This window comes from Martes martes (assembly GCF_963455335.1).
Source record: "Martes martes genome assembly, chromosome: 11".
Classification (NCBI taxonomy): Eukaryota; Metazoa; Chordata; class Mammalia; order Carnivora; family Mustelidae; genus Martes; species Martes martes.
Genome location: NC_137899.1, coordinates 61568488 through 61591187, shown reverse-complemented (window position 1 = coordinate 61591187; position 22700 = coordinate 61568488). Strand labels below are relative to the sequence as shown.

General features: G+C 40.2%; 1 protein-coding gene across 1 annotated transcript in view; it reads left to right on the top strand.

Moving 5' to 3' along the window:
- CPVL (carboxypeptidase vitellogenic like) overlaps positions 1-22700 on the top strand; it is a 133253-nt gene that overhangs the window by 7203 nt on the left and 103350 nt on the right. Inside the window, exon 2 of the mRNA XM_080818862.1 lies at positions 21691-21879. Within this exon, the coding sequence (XP_080674988.1) occupies positions 21702-21879 (178 nt within the window). The 5' untranslated portion in view covers positions 21691-21701. The remainder of the gene's footprint in view (positions 1-21690; positions 21880-22700) is intronic.

The window sequence follows — 22700 nt, the reverse complement described above, 5'->3', positions numbered from 1 at the left end:
GACACAATTGCTTGTTTCATTCCCCAGATTGGGGAAGTTCTTGTCTACAATTTGGTCAAATATATCTTCTAGTCCTCTCTCTCTCTCTATCTCCCCACCTCCTCAGGGATCCCAGTAATTCTGACGTTGGAATGTTTCATGGCATCATTTATTTCTCTAATTCTGTTTTCATGGATTTTAAGCTGTTTGTTCCAGGCCTCCCCCTGCTTCTTCTTTTCTATCAGTTTTTCTTCAAGACCAACAATCATTCTTCTGACTCATTTCCCCTAACTGTTAAGAAGTATCTAGATTAGATTGTGTCTCATTGATAGCATTTTTAAGCTCTGCCAAATCTGCTTTCACTTCTGCTCTTAACGAATCTATGTTGCCATTAATCATTTTCCCCAGCCTGACTATTGTCTTCATAACTGCTACTCTGAAGTCTATTTCTGACATCTTGCTTATATCCGTATCCATTAGAACTGCTGGAGAGGCCATTGTCTCTAGGTCTTTTCTTTGTTGGGAATTCCTCCTCCTTGTCATTCTGTTAAGTTGTGGTTGAGGGAATGTACAGCCAAAAATAGTAACCACTATTCAGGCAAGGTGTGCCCTGGGAAGTTTCAGAGCAATCAGAAGTCACCACCAAAAAGAAAAAAAAAAAAAACACCACAGCCAAAATGAGTCCCAAGAGTAAAATTTATAAAGTACAAAAACAAAAACACCAACCAAAAAAGAAAAAATAAATAAAATTTAAAAGTAGGGTGGGGAGGTGGCGGGAAGGTGGTTATAGTCCCTCCATGTGGGTGAGGAAGGGTATTTCAGTCCTTCCTGGGTGTATCTTGTTGTCTTTGTTTGAGAACTCAACTTTCCAGAGATAAAGGGAAATTAAAACTGGTATATATACAAAGGTAGTATTGAGTAGGGGAAAAAGGACTACATTGAAGCGTATATCTACATATATAAAGAAAAGGAAAAAAAAGTGTATGTATGAAAAAGTTACTATGAAATGTGTTGTGTTAAATATCTGGTTGAAATGATAAGTAGGTTAAAAAAAAAAACAACAACAAGAATCATGAGAAAGATTTTTTTAAAAGAGAGAGAAAAAAGTATCCAAGAAATATACAGGCTGTGAGGCAGCACCAGGAGCTTAATATACTGTTTTCCCCCTGGTGTTGGGGTTTTGCAGTTTTATGGGGACCCTGGGGTTGTTGTCCTCTGTTCTTTTGGCTTGTCTTCTGGGGGAGGGGCCTGCCACGTTGTTTTTCAGTTGATCCTGCTTGGGCGGAGTTGCCTGCCTTCTATCAAGGGGCTGGGCTCTGCGGGAACTGGTTTTTGGGCTTTTGTTCTCTGGAGGCTTTTGTTCTCTGGCAGCTTTTCTCCCCTCTTTGGAGGGTCAGAGCAAACTAAACTGTCTGCACCCAGACCTCTGCCTCAGAGAGAAGTCATGGACCACTCTTCTCTGAATCTTCCAGAACACAGACTCCCCCCTTCAAGCTCCATTGAACAGCACAGCCTCCCACAGGCTGTTTGTGACCCCAGCGACCCTCTCAGTGGTCAGCTGAGACCCTCGCTTGTTTCTGTACCTTTGTGCCACCAAATCCCCAAGCAGTACAGGTCCAGGCAAGCCTGACCCCAGTGGCTGCCGTTCCCAGGACCATGGGCACCAGTGCAAGCCTGGTCCTCTCAGGCGCAGGGGGCCATTGGCTTCAGCCAGCTCCGGGACCATCGGCTTAGGTCTGTGCCTGCAGCCGCCTGGTCCCAGCAATTGTCCCTTAAGCCCCTTGTTCTGTTTGAGTGCTGTTATCAGTCCCTTCCTGTCTCGCAGCCACCAGTCTCCAAGCTATTGCTGGTGTCCAAGCGCAGAGCACTTACATTGGGGTATTACTTTCCAATGGTTGGCATCTGGTGGCTCCCAAATACCCTTCTGTTTATCCTCCCTGTCTGCACACTCCCACTTCCGTTTTTTGTACCTCTCAGCTGATGATACTCTGCCCCCGTAGAGATCCAGACATGTATAATCTTGTATCTCAGGCAGAGTTCATGGGTGTTCAGAGTGCTTTGGTAGATCTCCAGCTCAATTCAGGAGAGCGGTTGAAATAGAGTCCCTGCTCTTACGCCATCTTGCCCCCCCTCCAAAGTATAAACTTCTGCCATGAACTGCAGTGTCCTCCATGTGATTCCAACATAACTGCACAGACCAAAGTCACATGACCCCCCCAAGAACAGTGCTCCAGCCAAATCAAACTCTTCCTTGTTCCCTAATTTCACTCTGCCTTTTATATCTTTACAGGTAGGCATAGCTGCAGGCAGAGAGTAGGCGCTAAATCAATACCAGTTGAATGATAATAGAATTTCAGTAGGGGTATACACTGTAAAAGTGTTTCACCTTTTCTGACAAATTTGAAAATTTGAAAATTTTCATAATCAATGTTGTACCTTCAGAAATTGTGGCAGAGTCTTGCTTTCTTGTCACAGAATAATATATAGAGCCCTCAGCTGCCCTCTAAGTTTACCTTTATTTTCTCTTCTCTCTCAATTTTGTGGTCCCTCTAACTTCTCTTTATTTATAATGATGCAAAATTAATTTTATTCACTTACCTGCAGCAAAGGAGGACATATACCCAAGGGACTGGGGACATAGGACAAGACCTCTGAAAGGTTTGGCCTTGTGCTGAGTGAGGCAAAGGAGGGATCAGGGAAGTGGGGGTGGGGGGATATGCTGTTCAAGGCAGTTCAGCAACTATCACAGCAGTCTCGGTTCAGGAGGTGGGAGCAACAAAGTAGGACTGGGAACACATCGCTAAGAAAGCAGGAACTGCCCAGAACAAAGGATTGTCAGTCATTTGGCAGTTGCAGTGTGGCCTTGGGCATGTAGAAATGTTGTCACTGTTCTGTTGGGAACATTGCTATGTGATTACCAGAAAGGCTGATTTTCATTTTCTCAGATTTCTTTACTCCTCCCTTCATATACTCGAGTGCATGTGCGTGCTCATACATACACACACGCATACCCATTAATGCACTAATGCTAGTTAAAAGCATGGCGAAATCGAGTAGTGGTGATGTGGGAAATAAAGGCAGAAGAAAAATTATTAAATTTGCTGTCATCTATAGTCTATTGACACGTCCTTGAAACAGGCAAAGTGACATTCCTCTAGGGACTCAGCTGCCTCAGAGTTAATACTTTGCTAAGGACAAAAGGCAATCTTAGTCCCCCAGGATCCTGTAAGTCTACTTTAACATATAAGAATTCCTTTGGGAACTTACTTTATCTCTACCATCCCATCGCCCCCCCTGCCCCCACCCCAAGGTACATGTTGGCAGTCATCCCCCAAGCATATGACCCACCGATACACATCTGAAGGGTCTCATGACTCAGGTTTTATTAGACAATAATAAATGACTTTTCCCCAACAATAGCTAGTCCCTCCAAGGTCCTGGAAACCTTGCTTCCAAAATTCATTAGAGATTTTTATTATCCCTTATCCCCTCCCAACTTGAAAATATATAATGGGTCACTCTTCATGACCCCGGGGCAGCTCCTTCTGCCCACATGTCCTGTACCTGTGCTTTAATAAAATCACCTTTTGCACCAAAGATGTCTCAAGAATTCTTCCTTGGCTGTCAGCTTCAAACCCTAACATCTTTTCCTACATCAGTGGGAGTTCTTAGTTAATGATACCACTATCTGCCCCAGCCATGTAAGTCAGATCTGGGAATCATCCTAGGTTCTGTTCTATTTCAGCGTATAATATCTCATCATTCACAAGGTCCTGCTAATTTTACCTTCAAATTATTTTTGAAGTCTGCCCTGTCCACACCTTTACTATTGCCTTTACCTGGTTTAGGCTCCCTCGTCTTCGTTCTGTGTTACTATAAACTCTATTAACTGGTGTCTGTGCTTTCTCTCTTTTCATTTAAATCCAACCTCACACTATGGCCATAATATTCTTTACAAAATACAGAGCCCTCAGTAGTTTCTTCACTAGAGGATAAATGTTCTGAACAGCTTCCAGGCTCTCTGCAGTCTGCCATCTATTAACTTCTCCCGCTCCATCCTGCCTTTTATCCACTTCCTACTTTATGCTGATATCTTGCCTGTGTATTGGTTATCTGTTGCCATGCAACAGAGTTTGAAAAGGTCTAAAACCCCTGGCCCAAGAAAATAGGAAAGGCAACAGCAAATGAAGAGTGTGGGGAAATTCATCCAACTAGGAGTTAAGGTCAGGGTCATGAATGGCTTAGAGATTTGCAGTGGTCCAAGCAAGTCATGATAAGGACCTGGATTAGGACTTGGGAGTAGTGCTAAGGAGGAGAGGGCAAATTTGAAAGACAACTAAGAGATTCAGTTGGTGATTGATTGGCAGTGGAAAGGCCGCAAGGAGAGAGATAAATCAAGAAAGAATCCAGGGTTTCTAGCTTCGGTGTTTGAGACTATTTCTCCTTTCCTTTTCTTTCCCACTTTTAATTTTTTTTTTAATTTTTAAAGATCTAACTGGTGATTATCAAGTTATTTCTGAATTGGATCAGCGTTCCATCTAGCAAGTAGAGGGGAATCTCTGAGGCTCCATAAAAAAAAAAAAAAAGGAAGGTTTTTATAGGAGGGTGGAACAAGAAAGTTATTAGTAAAAGAAAATGATTGTTCATCTTTCTCTTAGGGGAAAAAGCAAAGGGTCTTATCATGCAGATGATCTCATCTTCCCAGGGGGAGGGTGGAGGGACCCCTGTGGCAGACTCATTGGTACCCATCAGAAAATTCCTGACTGACTAATGAAGACTATATTTCTGGGAAAGGTTGAACCTGCAGTTAGACTATGCATTAAGCCCTATTTTGGGGACTTGGCCTAAGTGATATCATTTTCGGCTTGTGGTTTTCTTTTTAAAAATTCCCACCTTTTTTTTTTTTTTTTAAGATATGTATTTATTTATTTATTTATTTATTTGACAGACAGAGACCACAAGTAGGCAGAAAGGCAGGCAGAGAGAGAGGAGGAGGCAGGCTCCCTGCTGAGCAGAGAGCCCAATGTGGGGCTCGATCCCAGGACCCTGAGATCATGACCCGAGCCGAAGGCAGAGGCTTTAACCCTGAGCCACCCAGGCGCCCCAAATTCCCATCATTTGTTCAGATTCTCAGCTTAACTGAGAGATATGGTTAAAATATAGGCAATTTGAGAATTGAGAATATTTGAGAATATTTCTAACAAAGACAGAAATTAGAGAAGTAGGAACATGTTTAGGGAAGAAGATACTAAGTTGGGTGCTTGGGTTCTTCTTGATTACTTTTGATTTTTGTCAACATAATTCACATATGTAGGTGAAAAGTCCAAATCCTATTACACTTCTCATCATAAAAAATTTTAGTCATCTTCACCATCACTCCCCACCTTATCCGTAAGGTTTTCTCTGACTCTTGTCTGTTTCTTCTGTTATCTAACTCCAAATTTCTAAGTAATCTGCATAGTCTATTTCTTGACTTACTGGTTTAAGAGTTGTGTGTTTTTCTCAATTTGAGATATTTCCTATGGACTTCCTATTAATCAAGGTGGGAATTTAGCGCTCTTACCTGATGCCCCAACTTGCCTGCCCCCCATCCTATTCAAATGGCTGTGGAATATCTGGTTGTTGCTAAATCAGTGTCTGATGCTTACTTTATTATGCAAGTATGACTCACTGCTGAACCGAGTAGTATACTCTGCATTGCCTTCCTGTACAGTTTTATATTCTCCATTGAGAGAATAACTTTCTCTTTTTGGATTGCTTCGTTTTCTTTGCCATTATCAGGACTTCTTCCAAAGCTGTGAACAGAACTGTACTATCCTTACAGATACGAATTTTTACAAAAACCTGTGTGGTAGGCGTATTTTTTATTTTCTTGAGGATCTTTGCTCTGTCTTACTGCTCCGACCCACACTGGTGGCTCTCCAGGCACTGTCATCTTGGATTCCTCTTTTGCATTAGTTTCCCTAGTCATGAAATTTCTGTCTTTCCCTTTCTTGGTTTTCATCATTGTTTTGGTGGAAAATATCTACCAGTAGCTTCCTGAGTCGTGTAGTGTAAGAATTAGTTTGTTAGAAACCTTACAAGGTTCCCTTAATTTATCCTCACACTTGTTTGAAAGTTCGGCTGAGCACATAATTCTAATTTGAAAATTATTTTCCTCTTAGTATTTTGAAGGCATGTTTTCCCAGCATCTCTTAGCTGCTATTGAAAAGTTTAATGTCATCTTGGTTCTTGATACTCTTTTGTGATATCTCTCTTTCTCTCTCTGGAAAGTTAATGACAGTCTCTTTATTTCTGGAAACTCTTCTTTGTCATTTCATTCCTTGATCTGGGAACTTGGTGGTCCCTTTAAATCTGGAAGTTATGTCTATACCTCTGCTAAATGTTTTTGTATTATCGCTTTGATAATTTCCTCCCTTGCATTGTACCTCTCTTCTCTTTCTAGAACCCCCGTTAGTTGGATGTTGGTCTCCAGAACCAATCTCTTAATTATCTTATCTTTTTTCTATCTATTTTTAAGCCCTTTTTTCTTTTAGTTATATTTTCTAGGAGATTTATGTGTCTTTATTGTCCCGCTCTTTTATCAAAATCTTAAAATTGCTCCCACCTTATTTTTAGTTTTCAGGAACAAGTTCTTGTCCTTCATTTTCTTTTAAGAATGAAGTATTCTGTGGTTAAATGAATGTAATATCTTCTCTTACCTCCCTAAAGATATATCTGGTATATATGTATATATACCATATATATATATATATATATATATGGTTTTTGAAGAATTATTCCACACCTTGTATTTTTGTTTCTTCTGATTTTTTTTTCAAGTAATTTCTTTTGCTTTTTCTTCCAAATTAAAGGCTTTCTTCCAATGTCCAGGACTTCTTTGACTCTAGTTTTATATTCAGTATGAGAAACCAAGTTGCTGGTTGGAAGCTCCATTGTCGTGAAGGGATTTGCCAGCAGTTCACTGGCTCCCTAGTGTTGCTTGGTGGGTTCCAAGGTACTTCACCAGTAATATTCACAAGGACAAGTAAGTCTGTATAGGACTCTTCTTTCAGTGGATTCAGGTATTCCAGAGAAAACTCCTTCATTCTCCTGCATGGGTGAGAGATAGAGGCAGAGAGGGCTGTCAGCTTTCTTAGAGCTGAGTGTTGGAGGAACCAGAGGCAATCAGTATGTAGACTTTCTTCCCCAACTTTTCCTATATTTCATATTCTCAAGTCTAGAGTTTCAATGGCTTAATTTTTCAAAGAATAAATTTTCTGCAGAAGGAGTCTGTTCCTCTGCTAGGGTCAGGAGGGTTCTGGGGCTCTACCCTGTGTTCCAGACTCTCGTCTGTCCCTCTGGTTTGGGTGCCATGCTGTCCCTTGCCTCCTGCAGTGTCCTGGACTGACCATTGGCCTGTCTGTGATTTTGTGACATGAACGAGCTTGTTTCTCATTGATATTCTGCTTTCATTCTCTGCAAACTACCTGTTCACTTTCCATCTAACAGTAACAACAAAATTTTGATCTGCCATATTTGCTTTTTTCTTTGGCCATGGGATTTATTAGCGTGGTTTTGTGAGGGAACAGAAATAAACAAATGTGTTCAATTCACTGTGTTTTAGCAAAAGGATTAGGTTCCATGTGGACCAGTTGAGTTTAACATACCCATGGGGCTTGGGGTGAAGGTGTTCATCAGGCAGCTGGATAGATGAGCCTGCAGGTTCGGAGAAGAGTGGTTATTTGAGTGGTGTCCCATGGAAGATCATCTTAGAGTGATGGGACCACCCTGGAGAGAATGTGTGGAGAGAGATAAGCTGTGGACCAAGGTTAGACTCCTGGGAAACCCTTTAAGGGGAAGGCAGGAGAAAAGGTAGCCATGAAAGAAAACATTCTAGAAGATCCACGAAAGCACAGATTACAGAAGGCAAAGCATTGGTAAATTTACCAAAGTGGTAATGTCAACATGTCAGAGAAGGCAATTAAGACAAAGACCTTTGAATTTGGGAATTTGGAGATCATTAATGATTGGGGCAAGATGGTATGGACAGAAGTGAGAATGCAGCAAGGAAGAGGATGAAAATTGTTTGTTTTGTTAGCTTTGTTTTGTTTTGCTTTCAGAAACTACAGAGGTAATTGTAGGCGATGTTTCCATCCCATGGCAGAAGAATCAGATCAATAAGTCTGTGGGCTCCTCTTGGATACTACACATACTTGATTTTAAAATACTTAACGAGGGGTTTCAGTTCCACATTTATTTGTTCTTGCTAAGTAGTCCGTGACTTTGTTGCCCTCTGATCATCTGCGCGAAGGTATTTGGGATGGTCTGGTTTTTTTTTTTTTTAATATTTCCTTTATTTATTTGAGAGAGAAAGAGCACAAGTGGTGGGGAGGGGTGGAGGGAGAAGCTGGCTCCCCGCTGACCAGGAGCCCGACACGGGGCTCCATCCCAGGACCCTGGGATCATGACCTGAGCTGGAGGTAGACACTTAACTGATAGAGCCATCCAGGTGCCCCTGAGACCGTTAGATTTTTAAAGATCATTTCTTGTGATCAACTCTTATAGCTTTCCAGGGCTGGTGTGGGCAAGTCAGACCGTATGGGACTTCAAATTCTGAATACATGTGTGAAGCTGATTCTGTTAGGGATGCCTTTCCTAATTACATATATGATGAAATGTTTGCAGGATACTAGAGACAGTGAGGTGCAGTGGGAAAAAATTCCAGCCTGTTACACTTAGAATAAACCCCAAGTTCTATTCTACTGGAAGAATAGAATAAAATAGGGAGCCCCCCGGAATAGCAAACTCCTTTCCTTCCCCTGATTTCTGGAGAAATTGAGAAGACAAGGATCAAGGCAAGTGGAGAGTGAAATGCTATCTGTATTCCTGATACAAGCTGGGCTGGGCTAAAACTCTTAGTGCTGGGCGACTGAGGCCCAGCATTGGGCAGATTTCCCCAGCCATGTATAGGCCCAGACCGGGTGAAGAGAGGAGAGCATTGCTCCCCATACAGAGCCTAGCATGCCCACGTTTATCCATCAAATGAACCTTTCTACCTCTCGCCCCAGCCTTCTGGGAGTGAGCAACAGGGTGGCCAGAAGCCAGCCTCACTGTGGATGGAAACATCAGGGCTGGGGAGAAGGGATTTTTCCAAATCACATGTTGACTTTCAACACCCAGAATGATCTGATACCTGGCCCCACTCAGTACCACATTCCCCTTTACTTGCTGGACTCCAGCCACACTAGTTTCCATTCTCTTTGCCTCCTGTGATAGGGCCTTTGCGATCAGTTTTCCAGCTAGGAGCTCTCCTCTCCCTGGATTCAAATGGAAGTCTCTCATTTCCTTCAGAGCTGCTCCCATGTCACTTTCTCAGAGGGACCCTCCCTGACTGTCCTGTTGTAAAATAACATCACTCCTCGACCCATCACTCTGAACCCCTTTACCCTGCTTTCATTTTCTTGATAGCTCTCATCAAGCTCTTTCCCACTGCAGGGTAAACTTCATGAAGACAGACACTTTGTGTGTTTGGTTCTCTCTGCCTACACTGGAGTCTAGCACATAGTAGGAGCTGAAGATACATAATTTGAGCTGCATGGGACCACGTACATGCAGATTTTTTTTTTTTTTTGATAAATGCAGTATAGTGCTGTAAATGTATTTTTTCTTCCTTATGATTTTCTTAATAATATTTTCATTTCTGGGGCGCTGGGTGGCTCAGTGGGTTAAAGCCTTTGCCTTCGGCTCAGGTCATGATCCTGGAGTCCTGGGATGGAGTCCCACATCGGGCTCTCTGCTCCTCGGGGAGCCTGCTTCCTCCTCTCTCTCTGCCTGCCTCTCTGCCTACTTGTGATCTCTGTCAAATAAATAAATAAAATCTTAAAAAATAATAATATTTTTCTTTTCTCCGGCTTCCTTTATTGTAAGAACACAGTGTATAATTCATATGACATACAAAATATGTTACTTGTTGATGTTATTGGAAGGCTTCCAGTCAACAGTAGGTTATTAGTCGTTAAATGTGGGGGGAGTCTGACTTTTCAGCTGTACAGGGGGTCACATTCCTGACCTTCATATTGTTAAAGGGTCAGCCTGTTTATTGAATTGAGTGGATGGTCTAGTGAACTTGGAGCCTGCCCCAGCTCTGCTCCTTCAACATGGGCCCCTGCTGAAGAGCCACTAACTACTCTGAAGACCAGATGAGACAATGTGTGGTTAAGAGATAAGCAAAGTACTAGACTCAACTAAGGGAGTATTACATAATAGTATGTAATGTGTAATACTTAAAATTATCTCTGTTTTGAGGATCCAACAGCACATTAAAAAGATTATCCACCATGACCAGGTGGGATTCATCCCTGGGTTACAAGGATGGTTCAACATTCGGAAATCAATCAATGTGATAGAACAAATCAATAAGAGAAGAGAGAAGAACCACATGATCCTCTCAATTGATGCAGAAAAAGCTTTTGACAAAATCCAGCATCCGTTCCTGATTAAAATGCTTCAAAGTATAGGGATAGAGGGAACATTCCTGAACTTCATCAAATCTATCTATGAAAGACCCACAGCAAATATCATCCTCAATGGGAAAAAGCTTGCAGCCTTCCCGATGAGATCAGGAACACGACAAGGATGCCCACTCTCACCACTCTTGTTCAACATAGAATTAGAAGTCCTAGCAACAGCAATCAGACAACAAAGAGAAATAAAAGGTATCCAAATTGGCAAGGAAGAAGTCAAACTCTCTCTCTTCACAGATGACGTGATTCTTTATATGGAAAACCCGAAAGACTCCACCCCCAAACTACTAGAACTCATACAGCAATTCAGTAATGTAGCAGGATACAAAGTCAATGTCCAGAAATCAGTGGCTTTCTTATACACTAACAATGAAAATACAGAAAGGCAAATTAGAGAATCGATTCCATTTACTATAGCACCAAGAACCATAAGATACCTCGGAATAAACCTAACCAAAGAGGTTAAAGATCTGTACTCGAGGAACTATAGAACACTCCTAAAAGAAATTGAAGAAGACACAAAAAGATGGAAGACCATTCCATGCTCTTGGATCGGAAGAATCAACATCGTTAAAATGTCTATACTGCCCAGAGCAATCTATACTTTTAATGCCATTCCGATCAAAATTCCACCAGTATTTTTCAAAGAGCTGGAGCAAATAATCCTAAAATTTGTATGGAATCAGAAGAGACCCCGAATTGCTAAGGAAATGTTGAAAAACAAAAATAAGACTGGTGGCATCACGTTACCTGATTTCAAGCTTTACTACAAAGCTGTGATCACCAAGACAGCATGGTACTGGCATAAAAACAGACACATGGACCAGTGGAACAGAGTAGAGAGCCCAGATATGGACCTTCAACTCTATGGTCAAATAATCTTCGACAAAACAGGAAAAAATATCCAGTGGAAAAAAGACAGTCTCTTCAATAAATGGTGCTGGGAAAACTGGACAGCTATATGTAGAAGAATGAAACTTGACCATTCTCTTACACCGTGCACAAAGATAAACTCGAAATGGATAAAAGACCTCAACGTGAGACAGGAATCCATCAGAATCCTCGAGGAGAACATAGGCAGTAACCTCTCTGTTATCAGCCACAGCAACTTCTTTCAAGATATGTCTCCAAAGGCGAAGGAAACAAAGGCAAAGATGAACTTTTGGGACTTCATCAAGATCAAAAGCTTCTGCACAGCAAAAGAAATAGTCAACAAAACAAAGAGGCCACCCACGGAATGGGAGAAGATATTTGCAAATGACAGTACAGACAAAAGGTTGATATCCAGGATCTATAAAGAACTCCTCAAACTCAACACACGCAAAACAGACAATCATATTAAAAAATGGGCAGAAGATATGAACAGACACTTCTCCAATGAAGACATACAAATGGCTACCAGACACATGAAAAAATGTTCATCATCACTAGCCATCAGGGAGATTCAAATCAAAACCACATTGAGATACCACCTTACACCAGTTAGAATGGCCAAAATTAGCAAGACAGGAAACAACGTGTGTTGGAGAGGATGTGGAGAAAGGGGAACCCTCTTACACTGTTGGTGGGAATGCAAACTGGTGCAGCCACTTTGGAGAACAGTGTGGAGATTCCTCAGGAAATTAAAAATAGAGCTTCCCTATGACCCTGCAATTGCACTGCTGGGTATTTACCCCAAAGATACAGATGTAGTGAAAAGAAGGGCCATCTGTACCCCAATGTTTATAGCAGCAATGGCCACGGTCGCCAAACTGTGGAAAGAACCAAGATGCCCTTCAACGGATGAATGGATAAGGAAGATGTGGTCCATATACACTATGGAGTATTATGCCTCCATCAGAAAGGACGAATACCCAACTTTTGTAGCAACATGGACAGGACTGGAAGAGATTATGCTGAGTGAAATAAGTCAAACAGAGAGAGTCAAGTATCATATGGTTTCACTTATTTGTGGAGCATAACAAATAATATAGAGGACAAGGGTAGATGGAGAGGAGAAGGGAATTGAGGGAAATTGGAAGGGGAGGTGAACCATGAGAGACTATGGACTCTGAAAAACAACCTGAGGGTTTTGAAGGGGCGGGTGGTGGGAGGGTGGGGGAACCAGGTGGTGGGTATTAGGGAGGGCACAGATTGCATGGAGCACTGGGTGTGGTGAAAAAACAATGAATACTGTTATGCTGAAAATTTAATAAAAAAAAATTTTAAAAAGAAAAAAAAATTATCTCTGTTTTGGAATCAGGGAGGAGTTTCTTGTCACCTCAGGGAGTAATAGTTAAGATGACATTGCAGAATTTCCCAGAATCATCCTCATATAAAATATTCTCATCCATAGTGCCCAGTCTTACCCTTGTATTTGCCACACTATGTATCTTAATTTTTTATTTGATGAATTTAGTTACAATAGATAGGAAAAAGGAGGCCGAGTCTAAAAAGAATTGGGCTAATTTATATCAGAAAAACAAAGAATTTCTCATTGGAAGATAGTGCTTTTGCTGTGAATCCTAAAGGACTGAGGGTTTAGCCACCCCTAAAAAATCATTTTCAAAACTGAAGGACGTACACTAGAAATCCATTATGAAGCATTCTCTGGACATGTGATTTTCACTGCATTGTAGATAAACATGCCCTTAAATCACTTGCAATTTTAGCACCTGTAGGTTTTGCAAATGCCAGGATAATCCAGTTTACCCAGAATTCTGTTTTTGTCAAAAGTTAGATGGAGGCAGATTTTCTTATGTTATGTCATTTACACAGTGATATATTGTAAAATACATGGACTTCAGAATCATCTAGATCTGGCTTTAAATTCCAGCTTTACTGTTTATAGTAGTTAAGTGGGGGCTTGAGAAAATTAACCCAGGACTAGAGAAATTGTTCAACCTGGGACTTAGTGTCCTCATCTGGGTATGTCTTATGTAAACCTCTGGATTCAGGATCTCTCTAAGAATAGTGTCACAGTCAGATAAACACATGTTGCCCAGGGCGCCTGGGTGGCTCAGTGGGTTAAAGCCTCTGCCTTCAGCTCAGGTCATGATCCCAGGGTCCTGGGATCGAGCCCCACATCGGGCTCTCTGCTCCTCAGGGAGCCTGCTTCCTCCTCTCTCTTTGCCTGCCTCTCTGCCTACTTGTGATCTCTGTCTGTCAAATAAATAAAATCTTAAAATAAAAAACAACACATGTTGCCCATTAACAAATGAAAGGCTCTGAGATGTTCCTGAAGCAGGAAGCCCGTTTAAGTTTGTTTAACCCAAATTTTTCCAAACTTTTGTCCCTTTAAAATCCATTAATTTCGGGGCATGTGGGTGGCTCAGTGGGCTAAAGCCTCTGCCTTTAGCTCAGGTCATGATCTCAGGGTCCTGGGGGCGGGGGTGCTCTGCTCAGCGGGGAGCCTGCTTCCCCCTCTCTCTGCCTGCTGCTCTGTCTACTTGTGATCTCTCTCTCTCTGTCAAATAAATAAATAAAAAATCTTTTAAAAAATCCATTAATATCTTACTGAGCTAATATTTCACAAAGGGTCCTATGAGAGATCCTGGCTTATAATAATGCTAAACATACCTCGATAAGAAATCAATTTAGCGTCTCTTTCCCATTTGATTGTTGATGGTTCAAATTTTACCCCCTCCATCCTGACTCCTTCCAGAGTTTTCCCAAACTCCAGTTGGATATTGGTCCCACTATCCATGTCTTAGTTCCTCGGGCTACTATAAAAAGGACCACAAACCGGGTGGTGGGGAAGGGCTTAAAACATCAGAATTTATTATCTCAAATAGAGATCCAAAATCAGTGTGTTGGCAGGGCCATGTTCCCTCTGAAACCTGTAGGAGGGGAGAGGAAGCAGAGAATCCTTCCTTGACTCTTCTTGTTTCTGGTGTTTGCCATAATCCTTGGGGATTCCTGGCTGTTAGATGCACCACTCCAGTCTCTGGAGTGTCACATGGTCATCTTCTCTGGCTTTGCTTGGCACTCTCCTTTCTGTGTTTCTTTGCTAAACACCAGTTACATTGCCTTAAAGTCTCAACCTCATCTGCTATGACCTCATTCTGATTTAACTGATGACATCTACAAAGACATTATTTCCAAATAAGGTCACAGTCTGAGGTACTGGGGGTTAGCGCTTCAACATTTCTTTTGGGGGCACACAATTCAATGCATAGCAATCCATGAAGTTGCTCTGGACAAAACAAAAACAAAAACAACAACAAACCAACCAACCTTAGGGGTCATCCTTACTTCTTTTCCTTCCCTCAGCCGTTATAGCTTGTCTATTAATAAATACCAGTAAGCTTGTCTATAAAACATAGCTCACACGTCTCACCACCACCCCCCAATACCCCCTGGCTCCAGCCTCTGCCATCTCTCCCAGAATATTACATCAGCCTCCTAACTGGCCTCCTGGTTCAATCCTTATTCTTCCATAGTCCACTTGTTAGATGGCAGCCGGAGTGATCATTTCCCGTTTCACGATTCTGAGTAGACTGTATTATTCCCTAATGCTAATGAATATGAATAGAGCTAAAACTCTACCTATTTTGTCCCTGACCACCCTCTGAATTCTTCAAGTGCCTGCCACTTCCTTCCTCATTCACTGCTCCCATCAACCAACAACAAATAAAACCTGAGCATTGTTTCCTCGAGGAGGGCTCTACCCAGAGATGTTTCCAGACCCTACATGAAGTGTTAGCCCAGCAGGAAGGGCCCAGGATATACATGTTCCTCCACCATGTTTTATTGATTAAATAAAGGCCACAGAGTATATATACACAATGGAATACTATGCAGCCATCAAAAGAAATGAAATCTTGCCATTTGTGACGACGTGGATGGAACTAGAGGGTATCATGCTTAGCGAAATAAGTCAATCGGAGAAAGACAACTATCATATGATCTCTTTGATATGAGGAAGTGGAAACGCAATGTGGGGGGGTTGGGGGGAGGTAGGAAAAGAAAAAATGAAAAAATGGGATTGGGAGGGAGACAAACCATAAAAGACTCAATCTCAAAAAACAGACTGAGGGTTGCTGGGGGGAGGGGGGACGGGAGAGGGTAGTGGGGATATGGACATTGGGGAGGGTATGTGCTATGATGAGTGCTATGAAATGTGTAAACCTGGCGATTCACAGACTTGTACCCCTGAGGATAAAAATACATTATATGTTTATTAAAATAAAAAAATAAAAAATTTAATTAAAAAAAATAATAAAGGCCACAGAGTGCATGCCATAAAATTTTTAGATATTACGCAATAATAAGAAGCCTTTCCTGATCAAAACCTGTTGGTTTGGGACGGTGCCTGGGTGGCTCAGTCAGTTCTGCATCTGCCTTCAGCTCAGGTCATGATCCCAAGGTGCTGGGGATCCTGTTTCTTCTCTGTCTCTTCCCCGACTCGTGCTTTCTCTCTCGCTCAGTCTCTCACTCTCTCTCAAATTAAAAAAAAAAAAAAATCTTTAAGAAAAATTGTTGGTTTAAGAAATACTGGGCTAAAGTTTTAACAGGTTGATTTACAGCAGAACTTCTTAGCAACCTAATAATTTAATTCTGTAAGGATATAATATATTTCCAAATTTACCTGAATAAGGAGGGACGACTCTGGCCCACATTTTGGGAGATGCTGGTATTGGAACTATAGAATAGTCTTAGAATTGGCGTTAACTCTTTGCTTTACCACTTAGTGGTGTGGACTTGGGCCAATAACTTAAATTCCCTGAGGATCAGCTTCAAATCCCTGAAGTGGGATGATAACACTATCTGCCCCAGAAAGGTCAGAAATAAAAATATAAAGCAATTAGCACATTTCCGTGAATATAGAGAATGTTCAGTGATTGGTAGCTATTACTGATGAGGCCTCAAGGATGTCTTTCTGTTTCAAAGCTGTTACTAACATTTTGGGACGTGTCTACTTCTAACTTCCCACCCCCATTCAAATTTTCCTTTTCGCTGGAGTGAGACTTTGAGGTAAAGTCAGATGATATTATTCCTCCTCTTCCTGATTCTTTTCATCCTCTACCTGCCACATATCCCCCTTTCCTATGAGTCCAAAAATACAATGGCAGAGATGGGAATGACTGAGTCATTAGCAAGATTAGACGCCCCTGTCTGATGCCAGGGGGGTGGTCTAGGAGAAGGAGATGGGCATGTTCTCAGTGCCCCCTCAGCAGAAGGTTGCCTATCACCTCTCACCTGGTGTGTCTGGCACTGTGTCTTTCCTGGGGAAAGAGCACTTCGAACATCAATTTGAGAAATTAAAATGATGTCTTAAGGAAAATGAGTAGTGGATTCCTCAGAACAAAGGCTTATTTAGATGAAGGTTTGTTTATCCAAATGAACAAATAAAACACTGGTTTGCATGGAAATCTTTTACCAAAACAGCTAGAATTGGTATTTAGTGGAAGGTTGCATAATAGCTCTGTTACAGGATTCGGGTGCTTGGGATACGCTTGAATAATCTCGAGATGTGCTTATATCTTTGTAGAGTAGAGGAACCACTTTCTCGTACCTTTCTTTTATTGCAGATTTCATGAACATGTCTGTTACTAGTTGGCCTGTTTTGTTTGTTTTGTTTTGGGGAATTTTTTTTTAACATTGGGAGCTACTAACGCCAGTTAAATATGGACAGGGGAATCCGAATAGCTCTTTTATTGCAGGGACAGCATTTATCATGTGAGCAATTCCTATCTGTTGGTTGGAATAATTATCATATAAAATAGGCAAGTGGGAAGGAGAGAACAGAGAGTGGCTGGACACTTTGTTTCCTTGTCCTCATTCTGGAGTTTTTGTTTTTGATTCTTTCTTCATCAATAGAACACACAGTTTCAGAAAAGTGGCTTTTTCAGGTTTCTTTTCCAGAAGGCTTACATATCTGACCTGTTAATGGTTGTTTTCAAACACACTTGGCAGGGTTTTCCCCTTTGTCTCTTCTGCTGATTATTTCGATTGGAATTGGAGTGTGATGGAAAGTAGTTTCCAGCTCATTTTTTCAAATTAGGAATACGAGACCACTGTGTGTGGGTAAATCTTTAGAAACCAGTTCTCTGGGGGTGGGAATCTTTGCTGATTTCTGTGGTGTAAATACTCCCACCAGGGCTGATTTCAAGATACCAGCAAGATGTTCCTGCACACAGAGTTGGAAAGAAATGCACTGTAGCAAACCATTACGGAATTTGTCCATCACATACAAAACCATAGCCCTGGAGTCATGGTAAAATGTAGTAAATAGTTATGAAGTGATGAGTTTTGAGTATTTATTACTTAGGTTTTTAAAGAGGACTTATTAAATGGTAAATTTAATTTTTAACAATGGCTTTGTTGATCATCGAGCTCTCAAAGCTCCTGGAAAGGTAACCACTGGTTTTAACGCATTGACTGGGACCCAGAGAAGTCACCGTCTCACTGAAGTGTCGATGAATGAGCTGGCAGAACCTGGATTAGTGTCTGTTTCTAAAAACCAAATTTCTCTAGGAAGATTGACTTATTAATATTTCTGCTTATTCATTTGTCACTTTTTATTGCATGTTCTAATGATCTCTGAAAGGGGTTTCAGACTGTTATAGGCTGTTAATTATCTATTGAGATAATAACAGAATATCTGAATATAATTGTAACCAAGGATGGAGTGTGGAAATCAGATTCGATGTAGAGCCATAAATAGATCCTGTTTTGAGTCTTGGCCCTACTACTCACCAGTGGTGTAATCTTAAGTCACTTATGTACTTCTCTGGCTCCAATTTTAGTTTCCAAGATGAAAGAATTAGGCTACATGAATCTCTAATATCTCATATCTGTCTAAAATATGATTCATTATTTAGACACGTCAGTTCAACAGATATTTGCCAATACCAACTATGTGCACATTTGTCATGGACTCGATTCCAGGCAGAATTAAATACAATATAATTGTAGGAATTATTATTATAACAGCATCTCACATTTATGCAGAGCTTTCCTATTTGCCAAAGAGAAAATGTACTTTGAGTCTTGAAGTTCTATGGCTCTAGGAGATCAAGACACATCCTCATAGAATGTTAGAGAAAGAAGAATGTATTCTAAAAGAACAAACAGAACCCTTATTCCTAGGAAACGCAAGAGGTCATAACCAGGTAGTAACAAGGAATAAGGAACAAGCATTTTTTTGCCATGTCTATCAGTTGCTTCACTTTATCTTAACAAAAGCAAAACCGAAAACTATTTTTTTCTAATTATAAGAGTCATTATTGTAGAAACTTTAGAAATTTAAAAAAAAGTATTAATTAGAGAAACTACCATATATCCAATATAGTAGCCTGCTCTTCTTTACCTAATATTTTAGTATATTTTCCAAAATATTCTTATCATTTTAATTGCTGTGTATAATTCCATCTTTTTGGGTACAACTTACTTATCTTAAATTGTTTACATTGTTGACAGTTTTTATTATTCTAAAGATCACTGTGTTAAATAGCTGTGTTTATAGAAAAACATTGTACTTTGGACATAAGGTTTCCAACTGTAATATTTAAGGTTTAGTAAGATGATTTTAATAAATCATATGCTTTTGACCTTTAGCTTATTTAATTCTGCCAATATTGCTTTGTATTTACTTAGATTTTATGTTTCTAAACATTAGGAGGAACAGTTTGCCTGAATCTTTCAGTATGATATATTTGAACTGGAAATAGCATCAATGTTTTCATATTATTTCATATAGACATGGTAAATTGTACGCTTAATTTTTTTACACTTTCTTTGGGCAATAGCTTCTAGTACAGGGTGTTTTGTTTAGAAAGTACTCAATAAATGTTCAATACGATTTGAGCTAATTGAGGGTAAACGAAAACATTTGAGAAGAACTTAAGAAAAAAAAGAAACAACACTTCTCCATTCATGATAATAGCTTTCATTTTCACGAAGAAAGATGACAGCCAAGCACAGTTCGGGAATTCTGATGGTTAAATGAGAATTATGAAATGAAGTATGTTGTTGCTTTAATTCACCGGCATGAGAAACCATGACTCTAATAGTTATTTGATTAAATGTTAATGAGATCTACTAAATTGACTGAACTCTTACTTTTATGTATTAGATGTATGTCAATTAAAACAAGATGAGTTTTACCTCTTTCCTCCTTTAACATCTTTGAGTCAACATCTGCTTACAAGGGAAGTGTTGTTACTGCCCTGGTTATTTAAATATTAATGACTTCCATTAAAGGGAGCTGGAGGTTTGCAACAGGAAGATGGAGAAATTAGATGGCCTGATTAGTTTCTTGCCGCCAGGAAAAAAAAAAAACAAAAACTCTTACTGGAAGAGCTTCTTCCCCTATTTTTTTACTTCCACAGATTTTTTTTTCCCTGAACCAGTTAGAGAGTAAGATTGTTGATTTTAAGTATTCCTTGAAAGTAGTTATGTTATTAAAACATCAGTGTAACAAGTTCACATAATTTTAAAAAATGTTTTATCAGCTCCATAGTGGTCACTACTCTTGGGATTCTTGGGACTAATTTCAGGTTTTAAATTCATTTTGTTCCTTATTATAGGCAAAACCATTTTTTAGCTACGGATTGTATTTGGTTGGACTTGTTTACATGAAGTATGGGGAATTCTTTTAAGTCAATCATGAAAGATTTGACAAGCATTGTATATTTGATCAAATTATAATGGTAAATGTCTATCTTATTGGGGAAATGTGTCTAAAATTTGTTACAACCAGTATTTTCATGTTATGCCAATTTGGGTTGTGATTAGCATGTGGTAATAGATTTTTATATATTTTGTGTTTTTAAGATGTTTTAATGGCATGGCATTTTAAAGCACTATTTTAACAGTCCAAAGCAGGCATTATGTTCGCATAATTGTATATTTCTTTTTACATCCAGAAACCTGAGTAAGTAAAGTATTTATTTGTTTCGTGTACTTTCCTTAGACTTTAGAGCTAAGAATTTGGATCATGCTTAAATAGTAGTAAGGCAGAGTAATAATAGTACTGATGTAGGATCATAATTCTTAGCATTAAGGATTAAGGTGAATCAGGTGAGGCCTTTGCCCAGGGTAAAATTTAAGAACGTGCCAAAAAACTCAATAATCATGATACATAGTATTTTAATGCAATACTTGGGGGGGAAATCAAAATTAATGCAAGAAAAAAATCCATGATAAACAAAACATCAAAATTTTAGAAAAAGTTGCAGTCCAGCCCTGCCTGTACACCTGAATCACTTTAACCTGATCTTGGCTTTGACCGGGTTCCACATGTCCTAGGATGAGACATTCCTTTGAGTCAAATTTTCCTTATCTAAAATTGGTGATAATCACTTTTGATTTCCTGGTCGGGTTATTAAGATATTCAGATTGGCTGGAAACACATGGGAAAGCCCATTGTAAATTCAAATTACATGTTTATGTACAAGTTTAGGGAAATCATATAATTTTAAGCCATTATTATTAGCAGCTGAGATGAATACTCTAAACAAACATCAGATTCGAAGACCCTTATAAAAAGCTGTGTTCATAAAGTTTGAGGCATAGCTCTTGAGTTTACTTATCCGGTAGCTATAGGGGCAGGGACCTAGAGATAGTCCTAGGACCTTCTTCTTCTTCCTTTCTTTTTTTGTTCTCGGATGCCAAGTTTATGATTTGTAGAGAGAGAAGAGGTAAACAGAAATCTGTTTTGTTTGTTTTAAATTTTTAAAATTTCTCTGCCACGGACAACTCATATCTCCCTTTTGCTCAAGCTGTTCCACCCATCAGTGAGGCCTTCCCCATTTCTCCTGCCCATTTGGGCTCCATCCGCCTTTTACGCACATCTGCGACCTTGGTAAGGCCTTCCTGGGTTCTCTCAGTCTTCTCAATCCTCTCCCTTCCTGTGGTAGATAACTGTCTCTACCACTCCTCTGGTGATCAGTTACAGAGTCCTGTTGTCTTGAAGTTTTAGCTAATCCTGCATTGAATTTACTTTTCAGACCATGGTTTTAGAAATAGAAAATGTCTCTCTATATTTAGAAATATAAATATAAACCCGGATAGTGCCTCCTTCTCCCTTAGACTGTCCACTTTGGGGTAAGCAGGGATTGGGTCTGTTTTATTCAGGTTGTATCCAAGGTGCTTAACACACACAATATACTTTTCTTTTTTTCAATATACCTATTTTTTGAATGAAATAAATGAAGGTCTTATATGTAAAATGTCTGGGTCAATATTTACTCTTCAGAATCATTTGTTGTTTTCCTCCTAGGACTAGAGGGAATGGTTGGTGCCATGTGGAAGGTGACTGTTTTGGTGACCATGTTCATGTTCAGCCCTGGTGGTGATGGACTCTTTCACTCCATATACAAAAAAGCTCGGGTTTCCGTACCACGTGAGGGAGATGTAGGAGAGCCATTATTTCTTACTTCCTACATTGAAGCTGGAAAACTCGCAGAAGGTAAGTTTCATAAAATCAGAAAACCACTGGTAAATTTTCAACAGGTTTTTTATTTTTTTAAAGCCAGTCATCTTACAGGATTCAAAATACCTTCTGGGTTTTTTACTCAGTTGTTTTATTTCAAATATTAATGGGTTGATGTCCTATGTTATCAGAATTTTGAGCTAAAATGAGAGTTTGTCAGGGACAGATTATTTAGTGGTGGAGGCCCAACAGTTTTATTTATTAAAAAAAAAAATAGCACAGTGTCTGTCCACAGCGGGACACTTAATGAAGTGACTATTTTTTTTTAAAAGATTTTATTTATTTATTTGACAGAGATCACAAGTAGGGAGAGAGGCAGGCAGAGAGAGAGAGTGGGGGAAGCAGGCTCCCTGCTGAGTAGAGAGCCCCATGCGGGGCTCGATCCCAGGACCCTGAGATCACGACCTGACCCGAAGGCAGAGGCTTAACCCACTGAGCCACCCAGGCACCCCTAATGAAGTGAATATTAACCTTAGAACTTGATATATGTCAATTACTGGTTCCAAGGATTCTACATAAACTCATGTAAGCATCTCCACAGCCCAGGGAGCTGTACCCATTTGACACACAAAAACACTAAAGCAGGAAGAGATTCAGTTACTTGCCAGAGTCAGCTGGACACCAGCTGGTAGATTCAGGATTCACACCCAAACAACCTCACTCCTCTCTATGACCACAGGCATCGTGTTGGGCCCCTTGGCCCGGCAAGTTCCCCAAACCTCCTAGGCCTCAGTTTCTTCCTTAACTAGATGGACAAATAATCACTTAGTCACATTGCAGGGATGTTAAGAATCAGA